At 47.1% G+C, this 19,260-nt stretch overlaps 1 protein-coding gene and 1 long non-coding RNA gene across 6 annotated transcripts in view; one reads left to right on the top strand and one right to left on the bottom strand.

The window, feature by feature from the left end:
* The window catches only part of ABLIM3 (actin binding LIM protein family member 3), a 131,270-nt gene that overhangs the window by 81,891 nt on the left and 30,119 nt on the right, over window positions 1-19,260 (top strand). For all 5 annotated transcript variants that reach the window (XM_043465022.1, XM_043465021.1, XM_043465024.1 and 2 more), the window contains 3 exons: window positions 2,216-2,303; window positions 15,809-15,867; window positions 18,212-18,283. In XM_043465022.1, coding sequence (XP_043320957.1) covers window positions 2,216-2,303; window positions 15,809-15,867; window positions 18,212-18,283 — 219 coding nt within the window. The remainder of the gene's footprint in view (window positions 1-2,215; window positions 2,304-15,808; window positions 15,868-18,211; window positions 18,284-19,260) is intronic.
* LOC122439732 lies at window positions 1,110-4,389 on the bottom strand. The gene is made up of 3 exons (XR_006268982.1): window positions 4,286-4,389; window positions 1,654-1,742; window positions 1,110-1,238 (listed from the first exon to the last, which is right to left on the bottom strand). It is a non-coding gene; the product is annotated as an uncharacterized LOC122439732 (long non-coding RNA).

Here is a 19,260-nt window from a genome sequence, read left to right as displayed (position 1 = left end):
CAGGTGGCTTCTGTGCCATCCTTGGCAGAGTTGCTGAGATGTGCACAGAGCCTCTTTCGGCTGGAGCAGGGTGCCGGGGTGTGACATTTAGGAAGATGCCAGCTTCAGTTTTGCCAACCCACTGTTGCCATTCTAGAAACAGATCTATAATTGAAATGATAAAGAGACACAAAGTAGGCAGAGACTACTAATTAAAACGATTATCCCTGTCATGGTATGGGAGAATCAGTCCCACGACATCTTGGGAAAATAGCAGGTCCTTCCAGAGTTTGAACACAGTTTGCTTTGGTGACGATAAGGACATTCTCTCATTAGTGGGAGCCATGCAAACAACCAAGACTGTAAAAAAAAAAAGGGACTTGGGATTGTTTTTCTTTTTTAAAAAGCTTGCCTTTTCATACTGTTGCTTAATTTTTAGAATAAATCAAGTATCTCCCAAATAGATAAACCCATGCCCAACTACCCACCCCCAATACACACACAAGATTTGGGGATAAGCCTTCAGCATTATGCAATTATAATTCAATATTTTTAAGATTTTTTTTATGTGGGCCATTTTTAAAGTCTTTATTGAATTTTTTACAGTATTGCTTCTGCTCTTATATTTTGGCTTTTTGGCTGTGAAATCTTAGCTCTCTGACTAGGCATGGAACTCAAACCCACACCCACCCCCTCCCTTACATTGGAAGGCGAAGCCTTAACCAATGATGGCCAGAAGTCCCTACAATTTTTTAACTGGAAGAAACCTATTTGCATCAGACCAAGTGATGGCAGGGGAGGGGTCCTTTAACAATACCCCAGAATCCATCAATTTGTCCCAAGCATATCCCCCCAAAAGGGAGGACAAGTTGGTTGGATGGTATCGCTGCCTCAGTGGACATGAACTTGAATGACTCCAGAAGATGGTGAGGGACTGGGAGGCCTGGCATGCTGCAGTCCATGGGGTCGCAAAGAGTCAGACACGATTTAGTGACTAAACAACAACATATCCCCCCAAAAAACTTTGCCCTAACCTGAAACACACCTTCAAAAGGAGCCCCACGTTCCAACCCCACTGCTGCCTGAAGCTCCTCCGTACAGCAGTTCTCAAGCCACCAGGGAAGGGCCCTCATGGGTCAGGGCCTCTCGGTTAGGCTGCGGTGTCAGGACGGTCTGCCCTCCAGGGAGCAGCTCCCACATGGCTACTGGCTTCCAGTGGGACCTTGAGTCACAACCTTCTCCAAGGCGCTTTCTTCCACCTAGAAAGGAGTTCTCAGCTTCAGATCATTTTCATTTTTACTTGAAACAATGCGTAGGGAAACAAAGTGGGAATAGGGAAGGGGGCTCATCAATGCCAGATTGGGGCAGAGGCTCCCAAGCACAGTAGTTATGGGACTGGCCTGGGGGTCTGAGACTTCCCCACAGATCCTGGCTTTGTGGGTCTCCTTATTTGTCCAGTGAGCCCTAAAATTGTGTCCATCTCATGCCCTCTCACCATTTTTGCCATGCCTATGAACCTCATGTATTCATTCTTACCTAATGCTTTATCTTATCTTCAAGTTGGCTCTCTTGCAAATAAGAAAACTTATGTAACATAACAGGAAAACCATGATCACTAGCCATGTTGCCAGTAACTAAAAAATGGTGTTCTAGTGGCGGCTTCAAGACTCTTACCTATTCTCATTCCTTAAAAGGTAGATTAGTAAGGTTTGGATAGATGTTATCCTCTGCACCAAACTCCTTGAAAACTCCTTTTTTTCCTCCTTGAAAAAAAAAAAAGTCAAAAGAATAGATAGAGGATTGAATAGGAAATCTCTCTCCCTCCTTTTTTCCCCATGAATTCAGTGTTATCAAACCTGAGGATCCCTTTAAAACATGTCTTGAACCACTGGCGGTAAGGTCCCATTGTTGGGGAAGTGCTGGGACATCAGCATTTCCAGTAAGACTGTTTTCTCATCAGGAAATAAGGCAGTAGGACCAGAGGCCTCCAAATGGCTCTTTCGTTGCTGGAATAGATGTGATGGTGTCCAGGCAGGTCCACTGAAAGCTTTCAGATGCCCATGGTATGGAATCACCAAGCTTCTGTTCTGGGGGACTCCCTTGGGTAGATCCCAGCCAGCCTCAGGGCCGTGAAGATGCCATTGACACTAGTGAGTCAGGAAATGTTCAGACTCGACCTGCCCTGCTGGACGGCAGCCACAGCGCTGACCTCCTCTTGTATCTTTTATTCCCGTAGGCGGGAGGGAAGCACTACCACCCCACCTGCGCCAGATGTGTGCGCTGCCACCAGATGTTCACCGAGGGGGAGGAGATGTACCTCACAGGTAAGCAAATCTGACCCTCGGGGAGGCGTTCCTCTCCGCTTATGACTGGAAAGGAGATACAGCCTCCTTCCGTCCCAGGGCTGTCTGTGCTGTTGGCTTGTCCTCAACACTGTGATTAATTCGCCCCTCTCTGGGTGGTTCAGGAAAGTTGCCGGTGTGGCTAATGTGAAGTGACATGTAATCTGCCTTCCGTCCCTGTGCGCCTCCCCCCGCTGCTCGGCTGGCCCGCTTCCCTGGCAGTTCTCTCTGAGCAGACTCCCCTGGCTCTGCCTCGAGGTGGGAGGCTGAGCTCCTTCAGGCCAAGGGGTCAGAGAACAGGAGGATGACGGGGTTGCAGACTGTCTGCACCATCACAGCACCTACTGCCGCCTCCCTCTCCCACCCCTCCCTCCACATCTCAGAGCATCACACCCGGCCACTGCCTGGTCGCCCCTCTCAGGAAGGACCAAAAGGAATGTGAGGGAACCAAGAGTTGCCAAAAAGCTAATCAGAGCTGCTTTTCCTCTGCCACTTCCCAGGGTCCAGCCCTCTGGCCCCAGGATTCCTACTCCAGTCTCCTAATTAGTCTCTAGGCTCTGCTCAGTCCTCCATCCTCTGCCCAGTCCATCATTCTCAGGCATCAGTGTTCTCAGCAGAGCCCTGTTGAGGGGTCTTTGGGGGACCTCTGGGCCCACTGCTGCTGCTGCTAAGTCGCTTCAGTCGTGTCTGACTCTGTGCTACCCCATAGACGGCAGCCCACCAGGCTCCCCTGTCCCTGGGATTCTCCAGGCAAGAACATTGGAGTGGGTTGCCATTTCCTTCTCCAATGCGTGAAAGTGAAGTCGCTCAGTTGTGTCCAACTCTTCATGACCCCATGGACTGCAGCCTACCAGGCTCCTCCATCCAGGGATTTTCCAGGCAAGAGTACTGGAGTGGGTTGCCATTGCCTTCTCTGCTGGGCCCACTAGTTAGGTGAAAACACTTCAGCCTAGTATTTAAGACACTCTCAGTGAGGACTCCATCTGCCTTGAACAAACTCAACACTTCAGCTTGCCAGAGCCAACCTGCAACCATTCCTTCATCCATTCAAAAACTCTTGGATACCTACCAGATGCAGACTCTGAAGGGTCCACAGTGAGTTCCAACCCAATACCCATGGCTCTGATGTCCATGGGGCAGGTGGACCATGGTCAGTAGTCACACAGATAACTGTCAACTGTGATAAGTTGTACGGAGGGAAGGAGTGTGAACTGTGAGAGCACATGATGGGGTGGGGAGGGGCGCCTGGGAGGGTCCCTGATGAGGGGCCGGGGTTCCAAGGAGGAGTGAGTGTTAACTGGGGAAAGAGGGGAGGGATGGAATTAGCCAACCTAAGGGCATAGAATCTCCCGGCCTCTTGGTTGGCGGTGGGGATGCAGGGGCGGGGGGTGGGTAAAGAAATGGCAAGTGTGGGAGACCGAGAGGAGCCAGTGTGGCCAGGGTGCAGCAGGAGGTGAGAGATCAGGGCAGGACAAGCTGCTGCTGCTGCTGCTGCTAAGTCGCTTCAGTCGTGTCCGACTGTGTGACCCCATAGACGGCAGCCCACCAGGCTCCCCCGTCCTTGGGATTCTCCAGGCAAGAGTCCTGGAGTGGGGTGCCATTGCCTTCTCCGCAGGACAGGCCAGGCTGGACCTTCTGGCAGGGACGGTGTTCACCCTCAAATGATCTCATGGCCCTGGTGCCCCCAGGGGGCCACTCTCCACCCGCAGGCCTCCTGGACCACCCTGCCTCTGTGCCTTCCCTGGGATCCTACCATTGTAGACCAAGTTAGAGGCACTGCCCACTTCAAAGCCCCCAGATGTCCCCAGCCCCCACCCAAGCTCACTAGCCTCCCTCCCTGCACCCCCGAGCCTTCTGTTTGCAGCTGCTCCCCTCCAGCCTGCATTGAGCCATTGGCCACCTCCCTGAGAACCTTGCCTCTGACATCGGCCCCTCAGCCCTGGCATTGACCCCTGTGCACTCACTTGACTGGTGATCACTGTTGGCTGAATTTCTGTGCTAGCCATCTGCAGTTGAATAGTCATCTTGGGGAGGGCATTTCTTTGGGAGATACCTTCCTCCTGGTTTCTTCACAAGGCAAATGGAAGGTCAGAAAGGCTATTATGAGGAGCATAGCTTCCTCTCAAGCTTGTCCAAGCCACACATGTCCACGCCAGGAGTTGCCTCAAGATGTAATGAACCCCCTTGGCCTAGAGCTGGTTTCTAAACCTCAGCGCTGTTGACATATGGGGCCAGATCATTCTTTGGTGTGGAGACTGCCCTGTGTATTTCAGGATGTTTAGTAGCATCCCTGGCCTCTGCCCACTAAATGCATAATGTACATCTTATTGTTGTGACAACCGAAAATATCTCAGACGTTGCCCCAGGAGCCATAATCAGCCTGGGCTGAGAACCACTAGCCTAGAGCTATTCAGCAGAATCTCATACCATCTGCTAGGAAAGCTGAAACAGGGTTTCCTGTGTTGGACTGGGCAAGGGGACTGTCTCCAAGATGCTGTGACCCTACATCTACTGATTTGTATGTACAATCATACAGGTGTTAGAAGTGAATAGACCCCAGGAGTCACTCTAGACAGTGAAGTAACAGTCCTCATTGTATAGAAGGGAAAAGTGAGCCCCAGAAAGAAGAAGAGATTTGCATGAGAACTTACAGGTACAGGGGCAAAGGTGGGGAACCTGGCCTTATGACTTCCACCCCAGAGCTCTCCCCATCTTGCCTCCTGAGACCCAGGCCCTGACTGCTACTCAGGTCCCTGCAGGGACTAGGCTCCCGCTTTCCAGGAGCGCCGATCCCTCAGTGCTCCCTCAGTGCCTGGGTCCCTAAGTGGTTCCTGCTGCAGTACCCCGTGTTATGTGATAGGAAGCCCATGTGAGTCTCAGCACACTGCATGGTATTTTCATGGGCCCCAAGAATCTAGACTTTGCACTTGGTTTGAAAGTTTGCTGCATGGTATTCCTCTCCCCAGAGGATGAGGTGGTTGGATGTATCACTGACTCAATGGACATAAGTTTGATCAAACTCCAGGAGATAGTGAAGGACAGGGAAGCCTAGCATTCTGCAGCCTATGGGGTCACAAAGAGTTGGACATGACTTAGCAACTGAAGAACAAATTCCTCTCACCCTTCTCTGGTAAAGCCCTTTCCTGTATTGAAATTGTTCTCATGTTCATATCACTGGAAATTAAGATCTCTCCCTGCCTGCCTGAATTCCCAATGCTGATATTTGCCCATTTGGTGCTTTGAATCCTGGCTCCACTATTTAGTAAGTTTTTTACCTCTTTACTCTCTAAACCCCTATTTCCTAGACTGTAAAATGAGGTAGTAACAGTCGCTATAATATATCATATAGTGAGATCCCTGGTTCAATGGTAAAGAATCTGCCTGCCAACGCAGGAGACATGGGTTCGATCATTGGGTCAGGAAGATCCCCCGGAGAAGGAAATGGCATCCCACTCCAGTATTCTTGCCTGGGAGAAACCATGGACAGAGGAGCCTGGCAGACTACAGTGCATGGGGTTGCAAGAGTCGAACATGACTTAAGGACTGAACCACCACAACCAAGGTCCTTACATGCAGGAAGCTCTTAGTTCCCTCCTGTAGCAGATACCTATTGAGCACCACCTATGTATCCAGCGCTGTTCTAACAACTGGAGATGTGGCCATAAACAAGTCCCCTGCCCTCCTGGAGCTTACATCCTCTTGTTCCAGTATCTTCCACGCCCTGCTTTAGACCAGAACTTCACAGATTGCTGAAAGAGTTAAGTGATGAAGTGAGTAGCTTTGTGATCAGGAGAGAGAGTGCACAAATATCTCCAGGAGGTGGAGATATTCTTGGTGTTAAAGAAGGGTTTGTCACCCTCCTCTTTAATTATCCCCTTCCCTACTCCCCTGGCTCCTGGGAGAGTGGGAGTAATTGCAGGGCGTTTAGGGACCTGCCTCGAGGGATGCTGAGTGATCCAAAATGAGGGGGTCCGGGCCATCCACTGCTGGAGTCCTGCTGACTTGGGCTGTGGGTATCTCAGAGGTGACAGCCACCAGGGGCTTCTGCTTCCACTGGGAACTGAGCTTGTGATCGCCTTGGACACTCACCCCGGGCAGGGATACCAAGACTCAAAATGATCTTTCCCAGAAATGGCAAGAACACTGTCCTCCCAGGCAGCACAGGAGTGGTGGGGACCAGTTCGGAAGACTCCTGGGTCCAGGCATCAGCACTTCCACTAAGGAGCTGTGACCTTGAGAATAACTTCTTTGTCTGAGGTCTCTTCCTTCACCTGTAAAATGAGGAAGTCATCACTGTCTTTCATTCAAACATTCACACTGAGGTCATGTTTGTGCCAGGCTCTTTGTTATGTGCTGGGCGCCCAGAGATGAACGAGGCAGGGTGCTGGCTTCAGTGGTGGAGTTTACATCAGGAGCAGGAGACTGACTTAATCAAACAGAAGTGCAAACATTCGGGGACAAGCTGTGATAAGACTGTGAAGGGGAAGCTTGCAAATAACTGGAGTGTGTTATAAGGCTCCTCATCTAGTCTGGGAGGTCTGGCGAAGCTCTGCTGATGAAGGGAACTTTCAAGTCCAGAGCTTGATGTTGAGTAGGAGGTGGGAGGGTGCAGAGGGGAGAGAAGAGTGTGGAGGCAGAAAGAACAGCAGGTGCAAAGGCCCACATCGGAGGAAGCTTTATGTGGTGGAGAAATCAAGGCAGGCCCACCTACCCCGTGCGCAGAGAGCAAGTGAGGGCCTCCAGAATATTAAAGGGCAGGGTGAATGTGAGGATGTAAGTGCCCCATAAAACAGTGTGCACATAAGAGGATGGGTTAGGAAGCCTGCAAAGCTTATAAACTCAGTCTTGTCGTCCCCCATGGCAGGACACACTATGGTACTGGCAACTGTGTTACTCAGGAGGACATTTGGGTCAGTTTGTTTGTGTTTTAATTACTGTGTGATGGCTTTCTGATGGGCTCTAATTGGGAGAGGTCTGACATCCGTCTGGACAAGAACTTCCGGGGCCCCAGGAGGCAAGAGTAAGCTTTCTTTTATTTGTTTCATGTTCTGTTCTGCATTCATCTTTTAGGTCTTTCTGTAAAGATGCCAGATTTCTAATCTGTTTGTTGTTCAAACCCTTCATTTGGGCTTCACCAAGAAATTAGGTCACCAGTTTTGTCCAGCAAATTTTTGCCAAAATGCTGCGGGTTATGGGCAAAACTTACACAAATATCACAAAAGTTGCATACAGTTGCTAGATCAGCGGGAGTATTTTTATACCCAAAATGTGGCTCGTGAGATAGATTTTGCTCTTATTCTTGTGCCTGTGCCCCAGAAAAAGGAAAGATGGGCCTTTTTCTCTCCTTCTGTCTGCACTAAATGCTTTCCTTTTCTGAGGACCAGAGACAGAGAACAACACTAGAAACATAGGATTTCAGCTGTATGTTTTTAAACAGGTCTCTGCTATCATTTATATATTTAATTAAAGCACAGCAGGCAGGAAATCACTTACAAAATCCTGGGGCAAATCTTGCTGCTAAGGAAAAACACTGTAACAAATCATAGGTCCTAACAATAATAAGAATAAATGCCATCAGCTGATATTTGCTGAGCACTTACTGTGTGCCAAGCACTTTTCTGAGTTTTAAATGCGTACCTCATTTTATCCTTAAAACCCTGTGAATTGAAAGCCATTCATATCTTCAGAGAACAAGAAAGTTTAGAAAAGTTACATCGCTGAGCCAAGGTTAGCTAGCCTGTCTTGCTTGCTTTGTTAGAGGCATTTTTTTCCACTTATTATCAGAATTCTTAACCTGTGGTTCACAGTTGGCCTTCTGAATTCAATAAACCCCCTGACGTTGCATGCCGGAGTTTGCCTATGGGTAGGTTTCTCTAAGGATAGGGTGTGTGGCTTTTATCAAATTTTCAGAGCTGTTTATGGCTCAAAGTAAAGTGAAAAAAGCTTTAGTTCTGTTTTAATGCAAATCCCAAACAGAGCCCTGAAAGCTTTGGTAATTACACCACACGCTTCTCTTGGAAAACTGACTCTTTCAGATAACTTCTTTTTTTTTTTCTCCAGCTTAGATGATATAAGGTCCTGGTACGAGGAGGTGTGTCTTTCTGGCTCAGCTGGAGAAGTCTTTGATATTTAGCTGAGGCCTCATTTCCCTCTGACAAGTATCTCAGAAGAGGTGCCCTGAGTTCACAGATTGTTCAAGAGAGGGCCTCCCATCGTGATGGATGGTGGAACACCAACCCTCTGTCATCATCTCCACATTTCATCAAACCACACTTTAAAAAGCACTAATGAAACATTGGTTGCTATAATTTAGTAGTTTAGCAGTGTTATTTTAAATTGAATCTCTCTACTGACAGCTTAGGTTGTAGGAGTCATGCTTAAAAACTTTAAATCTTATGTTTCCCCAATCCTGCTACATAATTTTAGACTCTTCAAACATAGCCTAGCTGTACTAAATTGATATTTCCTCAAGTCTGAGTCTTCGAAGCATATTTCATTTTAAATAGAGTACATTTTAATTTTTGATGAGCTGTAATTTTTTTTAGATGTTTAGGGTTACCAAACATCTTGAATCATATAGAAAATATTACAGCGTGGTAGTTTAAGACTTGTACGTGTATAATCTGTTTCCGACTTGCTCCTCGCACCACGAACTCGAGACGACGTGGCCATTTTCTCGCCAGTTACATGTCACATCAGCTTCACCAGCCAATTTGTCCATGTTGGTCAGAATTAGGTCTAGAGTAGCAATTTCCCTGGTTGCTTCCTCTATTTTCTAGGAAACAAAATTGCCTGCTGGGCAAGTCAAGAACTTGTCAGATACTTGGGTTTTAGCTAAATGAGATGTTTTATCAGTGTGGACTTCTCAGGTGGCAGGAATTCAACTCGAATGACGTCAGGTGAAAGGGGACTGACAAGCTCACCAAACTTGGGAGTGTCCAGGAGCAGCCCAGCTGGGTTGAGGGGCCCACAGAGGGCAGCAGGTGGGTCTTCTCCCTGCTCCTTTTGTGTGTGGCTTCCCCTGCGCAGCTCAGGCTGACTGCCTCCCTGTCAGGGGAAGGAGGGCGTGGCCGCTCCTGACTCTGGGCACGTGTGGACACTGGCGGGGAGGCAGCAATAGGTGAGCAGGAAAAACATCTAAGCCCCCCAAACCCCAGTTCCCCTCTCTGAAAACACTGATAACCACAGGCTCTGGTGAGGATTAAATGAGCAAATGCACAGAAAAGCCTCCCCGTCAAGCCTGCCACCACCAGCCCACCAGCCCAAGCTCGTGGTAAACACCCAGTCACGTCAAAAGGGCCATTCCCCCGAGCCATGACTAATAAATGCTGGCTGCTGTTAATATTATCATCATTATCAAGACCTAGCATAAGGCTCAGTGTATGTTAGTGATCATTATTATTTTTTCTTAGTTACTATTGTTGTAAAGTATGTAGCATAAAGTCTGGCACAGGCAGTCTCTAAATGCTAGTTATAACAATAAGAATAATAAGACTACTTAGCACCTGACATAGACGAAGCACTCAATACCTTTGAATTACAGTGCTAACTATTATTATTGTTAGCATCCTGGGAATTACTAGGCACCTCCAGGCTGCCCGTTCTCTTTTCATGTGCTGCCTGCTCTCCTCTGTGGTAACCAGCATCATGGTGGCCAAGCACTTTCCTCCTTCAGACTTTTTATTAAGCTTCAGGCCTACTTGATCATGTCAGGTCCAGGCAAACTGGTCTTTTCCACTTCTCCCCAGTGCCCTCATCCCTGGGCACCAGCCCAGCCTTCCAGAAGGTGTGCTGGCCGCCAAGCCAGGCTTCTGCTCAGTGACTACACCTGCCCAACCAGCCCTCTGCTTGCTGCATGCCCCTCGCCCAGCCAGGCCCCAGCTCTGGGAGGAGGAGAGTAAACACCACCCACCCCTTGCAGGTCTCCCCATGACTCTCTTCCCCTCACCCTAACTAGACCCTGGCCAACAGGGTTTGACAAAAAATAACAGCAGCAACACTGACACTTACGTGGTGCCTGCTCTTGGCAGACACTGTTCCCAGGGCTCTACATGTATTAATGCATTAATCCATATGGCAGATGTACAAGGCAGGTACTATAACCATCTCTATGTTCTAGATGGGGAAACTGAGGCACAGAGGGGTCACTGACCTGCTCTAGGCAATGAAACTAGTAAGTGTTATAACCAGGGTTGAACCTTTGAGGAATATTACATTAAATAATGTATAAACTGCCTCACATAAGGTGAAGATTTCCCGGTGGCAAAGATTATAATGATGATAATGTTGCTATTGGGCTTCCCTGGTGGCTCAGATGGTAAAGAGTCCACCTGCAATGAGGGAGAACTGGGTTCAACCCCTGGATTGGGAAGATCCTCTGGAGAAGGGAATGGCAACCCACTCCAGTATTCTTGCCTGGGAAATCCCAGAGAGAGGAGCCTGGTGGTCTGCAGTGGCAAAGAGTCGCAAAGAGTCTGACATGACTGAGCAACTTTCACTCACTCACTCAATTGTTATTACTACATGTCAAATTCAACAAAAGGGCTGACTCACTGTTCTCTTGCTGAGACTAGAATCCTTAGTAACAAGTCAGCAGAGTGCCCTTTGCGCTGCAGAAGTGTCCCCCTAGTGGTGGGGGTGGGGAGTTTTTTTAAGTTGAGGTAGTAGTCACATACATAAAATTACCCGTTTTAGAGTGAACACTTCAGTAGCTTTTGGTGCATTCACAGTGCTACGCAACCACTGCTCCATCTAGTTCCAAAACACTGCCATCACCCCAAAAAGAAGCCACAGCCGTTAAGCAGTTGCTCCCTATCCCCTCCTCTGAGCCCCTGGCAGCCACTAGTCTGCTGTCCTTGGATGGCATATTTGGGGTATTTCATATAGATGTGGCCTTTTGTGTCTAGCTTCTTTCACTTAGCATAATGCTTTCCAGATTCATCCACATTGTACCATGCATCAGTGTCTCCTTCCTTTTCACAGCTGATTAATATTCCATTTCATGGATATGCCACACTTGTTTATCTGAGTGGGGATTTTAAAGGAGCCTTTCCATAGTCCTGGCAAGGCTGTGTCACAGAAATAGTGCTTCTAACATAAAGGTGGAACTCAGAAACCTCACTTGTTACAATCCAGAGAAGTCCAGAGAAGGAACTTAACAGTCTGACTGGGATCAGGGGCTAAAATCTCAAATGCCTGTTTAAATGAGTGAGAAGGGCAGGGAGGCAGACAGCAGGGAGGGTCCCTGGCCTCCTGCAGGGTCTAAGAGTATTCATATGCAAAAATACTTTAAAATAAAAACACTGTGTTTGCCAAACAGAACCTTCAGGTGGGCTAGTTTCAGTCCCTGCTGCCTCCTTAAGCCTGGCTGGGCTTCCCGAAGACTGTGGCACCAGCTCCAGCTTTGGGTTTTATAAATCTCCACTAATGCAAAAAAAAAAAAAGATGTTGACAAATTGAATTTACAGGTCTGGCAGAGATGTGGGTGGGTGGGTCCCCAAACCTTAAATAAGCCAAAATGTTACAGGGGTGAGGTGTGTTGTAACCAGTCAGAGAGGTAAGACTGAATGCTGACTCTGCTAGGGATTCAAAACAGCCTTAGTGCTCTGCTGAGGGACAGTCTTGGAGATTTAGATTTCTGACTCTGAGTCAGCTGAATCAGAAATAGCTAATCTTTCACTTCCATAACATTTGCAGAATCTGGAATTGTGGGTGATAGTCTCAGAGGATGAGAGAGTAACTCGTGAAATCACTAGTCTAACAAACAGTGTTGAAGTCTTGCAAGTTAGGAGTTCTGTCGTGTCACACTGGTTTCTTTACTTCATGACATTCCAGGGGAACAGATTTGAAGTATTAACTGGTAGTTAGCCTTGTGGTTCTCCAATTGGGCTTCCCTGGTGGCTCAGAGGGTAAAATGTCTGCCTGCAATGTGGGAGACCTGGGTTCAATCCCTGGGTCAGGAAGATCCCCTGGAGAAGGGGCAACCCACTCCAGTCTTCTTGCCTGGAGAATCCCATGGATGGAGGAGCCTGGTGCAGGTTACAGGCCATGGGGTCGCAGAGTCGGACATGATTGAGTGACTTCACTTTAACTTTCACTTCACTTTCTCCAATTTAGAAACAAAAATCACCTAGGGAGCTTGTTAAAACTGCAGATTCCCAGGCCCCCCTCTAGAAAATTGACTTAAGGAATTCTTGGGAGCGGGGCGGGGGTGGTCGGGATTCTGCATTTCACCAGGCTGCTGGACAGGTGGTCCACAGGTCCCATTGTAACAAGCCCTAATCTAATAAATCTTACAGACACTCAATCTGGAATTGTAGCTGTCATATCAGAGTTTAGACTATACCAGTTGTCCAAATCTCTGAGTCCAGTTCAGAGAATTCAACTGGCCTAAAATAGAGTATCATGTTTCTTTTATTTCTTCACTCATTCAGTATTTGTTAAGAATCTGTGGTCCCTTCAGGTTTGTCCGTAGATAAAACAAATGTGAATCCTGCTCCTTGCAGAACCTACATTCTGGGTCCAGATTGTTGAATGGGGCAAATTATTTTTTTTCTGTTCAGAGGTGCCTGTTAAGTTGGAAGCAGAATCTCTAAGGGTTTGGAGAGATAATAAACATCTGTTAGGGTAACTACCACATGATGTGTCTCCTCAAAAGTGTCCCTGCTGAGCAATTATATACCCAATGTGTGCTTGAATACTGCCAGGGACAGAAGGCTCACTGTCTGAATGAACCCATTCAGTCTTTAAATGTTAAATTTTCCTTCCCTGAAACTTCTGCCCTTAATACTTTTTTTTTTTTCAATTTTTGAAAGTCTTTTAATTCATTTTTATGAAATTTTGAAAGACTATTTTCCAGTTACGGTTGTTATGAAATATTGTCTATATTCCCTGTGTTGTACAATACAACCTTGATCCTGTCTTATTTCCAGTACCTTGTACTTCCCACTCCCTGCCCTTAATCCTTGTTCTACTTTGTAAGACATATTGAGCAAGTTAATCTGTCTTCCCATGGAGAGGCACTGAAATATTCAAAAGTCCTTTCCTCCCTTCTGTTACATCTGCTCTTCTCCATGGAGAAGACCCTGCTTTAAGGCCTAATTTTGGGTCCCCTCACTATCCTGGTCACCATTATCCTGTGGGCACATATCAGTCTGTCTCTCTTTTTAAAAAAAAATACAAAGATAGGTTCCAACCAGTCATTCATTCATTTCTGCATCAGGTGCTATTTTAGGAAGAGAGCTATTGACTGATGACATATGCAGACCATAATGTCACAGAGGTCTTTATGAACAAATCATCTTTTCTTACCTTCATTTATCTAAGTTTGTCACTAACCTCCAACAAATCCCTTCCTTTTATATATATATATATATATATATATATATATATATATGTATTTGTTTGTTTGGCTGTGCCCAGTCTGGGTTGCAGCATGTGGTATTTAGTAGTTCCCTGACCAGGGATCAAACCCAGGCCCCCTACATTGGGAGCACAGAGTCTCCCTGGACCACCAGGGAAGTCTCCTTTCCCTCTTTAACTTAAGTGATACACTGTCAAAACCCAAACTTCTGATTTTTAAAAATTTCAAAATTTTTTTTTAATTTTTAAAGATTATAACTAATTACAGTTTATTTCTTCCGTTTGATCCCTCCCTCCCCCTTCACACACACACACTACTTATGAAAATCTGCTTTCCTGTATGCAGAATGCTGAAGCCATTTGTGGCTCGGCCTTATTTCAGAACAGATACGCCAGTGGCCTGGAGAGATCATCTAGTCTGACCTGCTCCCTCTGCACTTCATTTCCCCCCCGTGAGAACCTCCCTCTGACCCTTTACCTTCCCTGTGCCTCTCTCACTTAATCTCACGACCTTCTGAGACATCTGTGTCTCCCTCATCCATTTCCTACAGTGACCTGTAACATGTGCTTCCTGCCAGAGCCACTGCAATAAACAACCCCTGGTGGATTCAGAGGCAACTCAGAGAGGACCCGGAAATGCTCTAATTATTCCCAAAGCTGGGGTCCCCACCCATCACTTGGTAGTGGACACACCCTAAGATCTCTGGCTCCAGCTGCAGACCCTGAGTCCCCCTACTGGGCTCCGAGAGCCATTGCACTTTACATTGGGAGGAAATACACTCATGTAGAAGCAATCAGGGAGCATCGGCGAGCAAACACCTGCAAACATCAGCAAACAAGAATCAGATCCGTATCCCTCAAGTGACAAAACTGGCCCTGGAATTCAAATTTTTGAGATGAAAACAATGTCTCAGACCCTCCAAAGCCCACCTCACTGTTACTCAGATGAAGAAACTGGGATGGAGCAGGGCCCAGAAGGGCTGCTTGCTTTGGGCCCCTCCTGTCTCCGGCTCACTGTTCAACCTTACACTACCCGCTGTCACTTACTCAGTATCCAGCCCTAGTGGTTCCAGGCAACAAACTGTAATGGAAAAGATATTCTAAAAACAAAGTCAGACAAACAAATGCCATCTGGGAGCTCAGGAATCTAGCCATTTGCTGGCTCCTTTCCTTTTAGGGTTGATTACAGGAACAGTGGCACCAGAGGGATAACATGTTCCTATTTTTCCCTCTAATCCAGGACACCTGTCCTTTCTTTGGGGAATGTGTGATATTTGGGGCTTCTTCTCAACACGTGACTGGCCACCTGTTGCTCATGCCTTTCCAAATAGACCTCTCCAGTTGGGGCCTGGCCAGCTGGACCCCCCCTACACAAGAAAACATGGGCAGCCGAATACACTAAATTTGAGGAGTCTGGAGTCTCTTAGGATTTAGCAGGTCAAGACTGTGCTCTGAAGCAGAATATGCAGCATGACACCTCCTCCCCTTGAACGTGATAGCTCTGGTAGACTGTCCCAAGTCTCTGAAGAGTGAGGAGGGCTGGAGTTCACACAGACCGTCCCTTTATTTCACCTCCACTGCATGCATTCATTTGACAAATATTTATTGACCACCTGCTCTGTGTCCCTCACTGCCAACCGTCCACTCATCTCATCACCCCACAAACATGTACGGAGCCTCTGCTGAGAGCAAAGCCCCATGCTGGATGCTGTGGAAGACCCAGTAATGAAGTAAGCTCAGCTCCCACCCACAGGGATCTCTTAATTTAGTTGGGGTGATAAATCCACAAGCTACTATGTTTTAAGGCCATATGTGCTGGGAATGATACAGAGAATGATGGATCACAAAGGAGAGCCAAGTCACTCGCAGCTGGCAGGTAAGAAGGTTCACAGGATGTCATATGAGATGTGGACCTTGGTGAAGGGCAGGGTGTGGCAGGCAGAGAGAGTGTGTGGGTGGCTGGATCGATGTTGCAGCAGAGATCCAGGAAAACCAAGGGGTCCTCCTGGCTGCTGTCGGGCACATGTGCTGACAAGGGAGTAAAATGGGGGTAGGCATGGGGAGACACCCAGGGTTCTGGTGGGTGTGAAAGGTCTGAAATTTTTATTATTTTCCTGGTCCCTTAGGTTCTGAGGTCTGGCACCCCATCTGCAAGCAGGCAGCCCGGGCAGAGAAGAAGTTAAAGGTAAGCAAAGCTGGTGATGATACCAAACCAGTTACTTCCAGTCCCAGGTTGGAGGCACTGCGCTTTACTAGAGAATCACTCCTTAGTGTTCACACTTTCAGACGTGTGCCTGTATCCTTGGATTTCCTTAACAGTAACATCCACCTCATGGAGGTTTTGAAGGGATTTCAAGAGACATTGGATGTGAGAGCACTTTGAAAACTGTAAAGCACTATATGAATGTGAGTTTTTCATGTTTCTGGAGCGAGGCTACACCCTTCTCTTTACTTGCCAGGATGGTGGCCTCTGTGAGGCACAGATGCCTTGGTTTTTCCCCAGCCTAAGATCATTCATTAATAATAGTGGTTAAAATTGTCACAGAAGTTGACAGCTTGCAAAGCGTCTTCACAACCACGCTCTGATTTGATTTAACACCGCAGGGCAGATGGGTAAGGAACTGTATCTTTGCCTTGCTGGTGAGAAAAGCAGGGCCTTCAAGAGGGTGGTGACTGCCCTGCAGTCATGCCGCCAGTCAGGAGCACAGCCAGCCTCCCCAGACGCACAGTGGAGCAGCTGAGGTCCTGTCCCTCTGGATGACCGTGTGCTGACAGGTACCAGGAAGGCCCAGGAATCTGGGTTCTTGATCCTAGGACTGCAGGAGGGGTGGGGCACAGCTCCCTAGTCCTTGATGCTGTGGAGGGGAGCCCTGGGGTGTGTGTTGGGGGCCCTCGATGACCTCTGAAGTGTCTCCACACCCTGGTCCCCCGGTATTAACTCCGCTGTTGGGATGCTATTAAAGTTATCTGCTGGAATCTCAACTAAAAATGCATGTGTACAATTTCTGACCAGCTGGTTAAACTATATCCTTTGCCATCTCATCTGTTTCATTTGTGAAAGAGCTGGTTTATTGATGCAAATTTTTTTGAGCTGTGAGTTTTCTCCCCTGTTTCTTCCAAGGCCTCTCCTTTTTAAGGTATAAGAACACCTATTTGTCCTTTTCTTCCACCATTTCCTTCTCTTTGTTGGCATTTCTTGAATTTCAGTTATCTGTCTACAAACATGATGCTTTTTGCTGTATCTGTGTGCCACTTATATCTTCATGTACTTTATTTTTTGTTGAAATCACTTACTCCTTTTTAGTTAATCAAACATTTTAAAATGAGACTGTATCACCCAGTGGAAAATCAGTATTGCTTTCTATAAATAGAAGGTAACCCAAAAATAAATTCATTGAAAATGAAATATTTTGGAAGAATAACTCTAGAAATTTTAGCTAATCATGTTGCCTGTACTTTCTTTTTTAAAAAAAAAAAAAAAAAAAGGTGGGGGAGAGAGTCAGGGAATGGAATTAGCAATTGTTATTGAAATGTATTAGGACCAAATTAAGATTTCTTCCTTAATCTAACCAAGAGGATTGAAATAGAATTTTACATTTTATTCTCCCACTCTGACTCAGTATTATCTAATTTTTTCCTAAATTCATCTCCCCAGAGACACACTAGTCCATGATCTACGTTTGGGACGCAGTGCTGTGTAGTCCAACTTAGAATGCTCTAGGGGCTTCCCTGGTAGCTTTAACTTGTAGGATGAGAGATCCTGAAGGGAATGTAGCAGTCCTTAAGACCAGGCCCTCATTTCACAGATCAGGACTTCGAGATGCCTAAAATCACATAGTTTACCAGTGATCCTTGATTTCCAATCTGTTTTCCATTTAACTGCGCTTGCTACCACTCTCTTAAACGCACCAAAGATGAACAGAGAGCTGTTCTGTTAAGAGAGCCATTAATCTATCATTGTCATCGTTCAGAGAAAGATTTTTTAAGTTTCTCACTTAAGGTTGATGTCATTTTGCAATGGGTACACTATAAAAATAATCAGCATATTGTGCAAATTACACAGCATTTAACCTCCCTTTCCATTTTGTATAAACAAACTGCTAAGGAATGATGCTAACCACTTTTATCCATTTAAAGTAAATACATTATTGACAGGGAAAAGCCAAAATGACAAGTTTTATGAGTAGATTATTCTTGCCTGGAGAATTCCATGGACAGAGGAGCCTGGCTGCAGTCCATGGGATCGCAAAGAGTCGGACACGACTGAGTGACTCTCACTACCATCTAACAGGCCAGTTAAAAATACTTGAAAAACAAATTCTGTCCAACCACATAAGGTGCTGTGCATTTCCACTTTCATTCACAGTCAGACATTGATTTAAAAGGCAGAATATAAAGAGGGAGTACCGAAGGAGCTGGAGAGTGCTTTTAGCAGTATTACTGATGTGCCCCAAAGAGCTATGCCCCCATCCCCCCGCCCCACCGAGCGACACGCGCAGCCTCTCACTCTGTCTTCCTCTCTCCCACAGCATCGGCGGACGTCTGAAACGTCCATCTCGCCCCCTGGATCTAGCATCGGGTCACCCAACCGAGTCATCTGCGTATGTATCACTTTGCAGCCACTAACCCCTTTTCTTCCCCAGGCCTGGTAACAAAAGAGTTTCTGCATGCATGCTCAACCACTAAGTCATGTCCAACTCTTTGCAACCCCATGGACTGTAGCCCGCCAGGTTCCTCTGTCCATGGAATTCTTCAGGCAAGAATACTGGAGTGGGTTGCCATGCCCTCCTCCAGGGGATCTTCCTGACCCAAGGTTCGAACCCACGTCTCCTGCATTGCAGGCAGATTCTTTACTGCTGAGTCACTGGGGAAGCCCCAAAGAGTCTCTAAAGACAGGCAAAGTTGGCAGTCAGGTTTCCATCCATCTGGTGTCTCGTATGTGCCTGTCCTGTGCCAGGCTCTGTGCTGGGTCCTGAGGATGCAGCAGGGCACAGGGACAACGTGGGCCCTGCCCTTGTGGAGGCCACAGCCTTGTAATAGTTACAGGGATCGTATTCAGTTCACAAGCAGCTCTGAAACCAGTGTGATGTGCCTCTTCCCCAGGACTCACTGAGACCAGAGCAAGAAGAAAACTTGGATCACAGTGGTATTCGGAGTGGGTCTTGGGTGGGATGTTGGTGTGGAAATGATGGTTGTGGTAAAGAGGCAGACAGGAGGAAGAAGCCATAGGAATGTGGAAACATGGCTGTAAAGGGTCTGCAAACATAAAGAGCTTTCTGATCATGTGAAGAGTCCAGGGATGGAGTAAAGTACTTGCTTGAGTCTGAGTTCCCAGCCCCAGAGGCTTCGAACACAGAGACGCCCCTCATATGCAGGGATGTGGTAGAAAGGACAAGAGTTGAGTTAGATGATCTCACAGGCCCCTTGGATGTGTAATGTGTTCATTCATTCATTAAGCAGATAGGTACTCAGTGTCCCCTCTGGCCTAAGTGCTGGGCTCTGGTGAACTGCATTCACCTGCTGCCTGTCCTCGTAACATTCCATAATTCCATAGATAATCAGATGGCACTGTAATAAG

Source organism: Cervus canadensis, chromosome 4 (genome assembly GCF_019320065.1).
Source record: "Cervus canadensis isolate Bull #8, Minnesota chromosome 4, ASM1932006v1, whole genome shotgun sequence".
In the NCBI taxonomy this organism is placed as follows: Eukaryota; Metazoa; Chordata; class Mammalia; order Artiodactyla; family Cervidae; genus Cervus; species Cervus canadensis.
Note: the sequence above shows the minus strand (reverse complement) of the source record. Positions and strands in the feature narration are given on the sequence as shown.